This window comes from Phyllobates terribilis, unplaced genomic scaffold, assembly GCF_046119375.1.
Source record: "Phyllobates terribilis strain yellow unplaced genomic scaffold, ASM4611937v1 Scaffold_156__1_contigs__length_4398808, whole genome shotgun sequence".
NCBI classification, from domain to species: domain Eukaryota; kingdom Metazoa; phylum Chordata; class Amphibia; order Anura; family Dendrobatidae; genus Phyllobates; species Phyllobates terribilis.
In genome coordinates this window covers 2,124,062-2,128,973 of record NW_027362916.1, presented here as the reverse complement: position 1 = coordinate 2,128,973, position 4,912 = coordinate 2,124,062, and the positions used below count along the sequence as shown (strand labels likewise).

At 40.4% G+C, this 4,912-nt stretch overlaps 1 protein-coding gene across 1 annotated transcript; it reads right to left on the bottom strand.

The window, feature by feature from the left end:
* Nucleotides 1-3,076: 3,076 nt before the first annotated feature.
* LOC141206991 (uncharacterized) lies at nt 3,077-3,825 on the bottom strand. Its single transcript, XM_073664349.1, has one exon. The coding sequence runs from the start codon at nt 3,823-3,825 to the stop codon at nt 3,115-3,117; it is 711 nt and encodes a 236-aa protein (XP_073520450.1). The 3' UTR covers nt 3,077-3,114.
* Nucleotides 3,826-4,912: the final 1,087 nt, after the last annotated feature.

The following is a 4,912-nucleotide window of genomic DNA, read 5'->3' as shown; positions in this document are numbered from 1 at the left end:
TTTATTGTTTATATTAAAATCTTTTTTTTCACAGGTACTGTGGTACCCGGGCCTGCCGGAGAGTCTCCTCTTCTCCAGACCCGGGTACCATCCGCACATTGAATCGCTTAATATCCGCATGTGCACATGTAGTCATGTGGATATTAAGCGATTCAATGCAAGTCAATGGCAGCAAAAACGCCGCGTATCCACTAAAATAATGGACATGCTGCGGATTTTTCCGCAATGATAATCCGCAGCGGAAATTTCCGCAGCATGTGCACAGAACATGCGGATTATCATTGGGGAACATGGCAGACCTTCTACCAAGCGTTTTTTAAGCGTTTCAGCGGCGGAATTGCCGCTGCAGAAACGCTTAAAAAACGCATAGTGGGCACACAGCCTTAGATAAATACCAGTCATGGTACTCAGTTCAAGATGTGTAGGGGTGCTGTAAACACAGACTACCTCAATGTTAGCTGTTACTTCTGAACAGCAGAGACATAGCAAAATGTATATGCAGACAAAAGGTTCATCTCAAAAGACAAATTAGTCATCCCTCTGAAACAACCATTGACGATCTGTACACTAGATCTTATTTTCTAAATTATGAGCCAGTGAATGAAACTATTTTTTCTTCTTAAATAACAGAAAACATACCTTTATTGGGGATCTACAGGGGGCTTAGAGGGGATATCGAGGAGGCCTATATGATGTCCTGCTTACATTTTTTATGCTAGATGTGTCTATCAATTGCTGGTAATCTAGAAAAAGTATCTGATATGTGAATGTGTAACATCCATGCCGCTACCTGTCCTCTATGGCTCCGCTTCTGTCCATGGGGGGCGCTGCACCTTTTTTGTGGGAGATGTGGGCAACTTCGTGGCAGTTCTGGGATTTATGGTATGCAAATCTCGGTCGGTCTCTCGTATATGTGTATGTAGGGAGAGACATGTCAATCACCTGGAGCTAAACTGGCTGGGGGCGATGCCGGACAGGTCTGCTCTTCCCTTATAGTCAGTGGCTCTATGTTTCAGTGTAAAAAATACCTGGCTGCAATCCTGCCGTCCGCCTCTGAATCATGGTGCCTGTTATTTGGGCAGCATGAATCAGGTGACAGGTTCCCTTTAACTGACATTCTTATTTCTTATGATATGTTAATGAATAGAAGTACTAACATTTAGGCTTTTAAGGATTTCACCTTGGTACATAACCCCTTAATGACCCAGTAATTTTTTTGTTTTTGTGCTTTTAACTTTTTCTCCCCTTCTTCCCAGAGCCATACCTTTTGTTATTTTTCTATTAGCATAGCCATATGAGGGCTTTTTGTGGAAGTAGTTGTAGATTTCAGTGACAACATTTATTTTACCATTCAATTTACTGTAGAACTTCAAAAAATTCCTAGTACAGATTCCACCATTGTTTTTGGAGTTTTCTTTTTATTCATTTTGTGGTTAAAATAACTTGCCAATATGACTCTCCAGATCAGTACGATTTATGGCAATTCTGTGTTATTTTAGTGATGAAAAAATTCTGAAACTTGTGACAATAACTTTTGTTTCTGTTGCCGTTTTCGGAGGCCGCAGCTTTTTTATTTTTCTGTCTGGAGCTGGGTTTTTCATGCTAAGCTGAAGTTTTTATTCTATACATTTTAGGTAACATATGATGTTTTGATCACTTTTTATTTCAGTTTGCGGGGAAAGTGCAGCTGAAAAAAACACAATTCTGGAATTTCAATTTTTATTCTCTTTTTGGCGTGTAACGGTTTAATTTTATCTTTCATTTTTACATCCCCTTAGTATACATGAACCATTCGATCGCTTATACTATAATATTACTGTATTACTGTATAGGATGAAATTGCGGTTCTCACAACTTCATTGGAGGACCAAGATGGCCGTTATAAGGGCCTTAAAGGGAATTTGTCAGCAGGTATTTTCTATGTAATCTGAAGAAAGCATGAGGTAGGAAATAAAACACAGATTTCAGCAATGCCTCTCTTATCAAGCTCTGTAGTTTTGTTGGCTGGCAATGATTGGAAGCTAATCCTACCCACACCTGGCTCTGTATATACAATGTCCATAGACAGTGAGGTGCCTATCACAGGATGAGGCGTGTTGGACTAGCATGCATGTGCTGCTTGGTCCAGCAATGATAAGCTCCTGGTGCTAAAACAAGCATTGCAAGCAAACAAAACCACAGAGCTTGATAAGAGAGGCATCACTGAAATCTGTGTTTTAACCCCTACAGCATGCTGTCTTCAAAAATCTGCTGACAGATTCACTTTAAATGTGTTTGATCAGCGTAATGGTTAATATCAAACAAAAGACAATGTCATTTATTATTGCTATACAGTAAGGGCAGCCAAACCTGATTGGGTTGATACCGGGCGGCGTTTTAATATGCATTAGGCATGTTGGTGATATTGTTTGGGCTATGCAGACAGAACAATGATTAAACTTGCTAAATTTCAGCTATATTTGGCTTTTAAACCTAGATAGCAGAGTCACCCATTAAATAGTCCAACCTTCAATGGCAATCACCTTTATTATGTATAGGCACCTCCTGCTTTAAAAAGATTTGTTACAGCACTTATTAACGTCAGCAACACAATTCGTCCCTAGATAGTGGAAGCAAATAGTAGCCCCTTCCATCTCAAAATACATTGTCGAGATGACCCATATGGAAGAACTTGTTGCTGAAGTCTTCGATACTTCTGACATTTCTTCGCTCTCGCTGATGGGTAACAGCACAGCAGTTACCAGGTTATTTTCTCACTAGCTCAACTGAAAGGTACTTGCACATAACTTAAAATGTAACACTTTTCCCTCTTTTCTCTTTCTCCTCCTCCCTCTTTCCTTGTTTTTCTTTTTTTTTCCTTGCTTGGGTTTTTGTTTCTCATGAACTATCTTTAGCAATAGTCTAATATTTGAACAACCTGGTAGTTCAATGATGGAGTTGTTACCATTGTTCTTTTATACCCTTCATAAATGTTCATGATGTATACTTGTCTGTCTTAAAAGTCCAAAAAAAAGTTTTTTTTCCTAAAGTAGCGAATCTGTGTAAAACATTTCCCATTCAGAATGTGCAAGCAGCATCTCACCTTTATTAATATTCATACTTCAGACAAGAAAATTAGTTTTGACCCATGTGAAAGCTATCAGGCTGAGCAAGGTTTGATGAGAACAGAGTCTCGGTGGTGTGAAGTCTCTTGTGGGTTTTGAGACTTGCTTTGGTTGTAAAACATTTCCCACATACAGAACATGGAAAAGGCTTCTCACCAGTGTGAGTTTTCTGATGGCCTCTGAGATGTGAATTTGTCTTAAAACATTTACCACACTGAAAACATAAAAATGGCCTCTCTCCCGTGTGAATCCTGTAATGGTCCCTGAGCTCTGATTTGGTTACAAAACATTTGCCACAATCAGTACAAGAAAATGGCTTCTCCCCTGTGTGAATTCTCTCATGACCTCTGAGATTTGACTTAATTATGAAACTTTTCCCACATTCTGAACATGAGTATGGCTTCTCCTTTCTATGAATTTTTTGATGAACAGCAAGATTAGAAATCTGGATGAAACATTTCCCACATTCAGAGCATGAGAATGTTTTTTCCCCTGTGTGAATTCTCTTGTGAGCTCTTAAATTTGATTTACTTTTGAAACATTTCCCACACTCAGAACATGAACATGGCTTCTCCTGTAAGGCTGTGTGCCCACGATGCGTTTTTAATGCGTTTCCGCAGCGTTTTTGCAGGAAAAAATATGCAGCGTGTGCATAAGACTTCAGGATTCTCAATTTGCTGGTACAGTAAAACGTTGCGTATTTGCTGCAACATGTGCACATAGCCTGGAAATTACTTGGGGGAATGTCACAGAAACTGATTAATTTATATTTATTGGTTCGCCGGAAATTATATTTAATGGGGGGAGGGGGTACAAAGCTTATCTCTTTTTATTTTTAATGTTGTGTGGCTGATTGTATATTAATGTAGAGGTACGTATTTGATTCAGGAGTGCAATGTGCGGGAGACAAGTGTGTGTGTGTGTGTGTGTGTGTGTGTGTGTGTGTGTGTGTATATATATATATACACACACACACGTGGGTTGTGCACGCGTCTTCTTGTGCAAAGTGGCTTCGGAGATAAGTGGCAGTTATTTCCGAGGCCATGGACTAACACCCATCTTCTTCTTCATCTCTTTTCACACAGGTACATGCTCTTCTCCTGCACAATTCCTCTGCTTGCTGTATATGCCGCCATCTAATGCTCTGCTCTCCTGATTCAACTCACTGGTACATGCTCTTCTCCTGCACAATTCCTCTGCTTGCTGTATATGCCGCCATCTAATGCTCTGCTCTCCAGATTCAACTCACTGGTAGAATTCTCTGCTTGATATTTCTACTTTATCTCTCCCATTCCACTCAATACTCACATATGTCTGTCCTTTCCCCACTGTAGATTTTATCTGATGTTTAGAGGTGCCAAACTGCAGAGCCTACAGAGTCCTAGCTCTGTCTTTGATCACCCAGCCATCTCCTGGTGAGATGACCAGTTGCTAATTTAGCCACAAGCAGCTCCCACAATGCCCCTCACCTGATGGTTTAGTGTGCCCTATATATTTAGAAGCGCTTTAAGGGGTGCACGCGTCTTCTTGTGCAAAGTGGCTTCGGAGATAAGTGGCATTTATTTCAGAGGCAGTTAGTCAGGGCAGGAGTCAGGTAACTAACACTTTGACCACTTACTCTCTTTTAACTATGTTTCTGTTAGCTCTCACTTTTTCCTCTATAGTCCTCCACTTTCTAGTAACCTCTCAAATCCCTACACCTAGTAAGAAACTCTTCATCTCTCCCTCCATCCTCCCCATTCATCTCACCTCCTCCTCCGAATTATTCCTCAACATTCAATCCTAGATCTCTAAACACAGACAGCCAC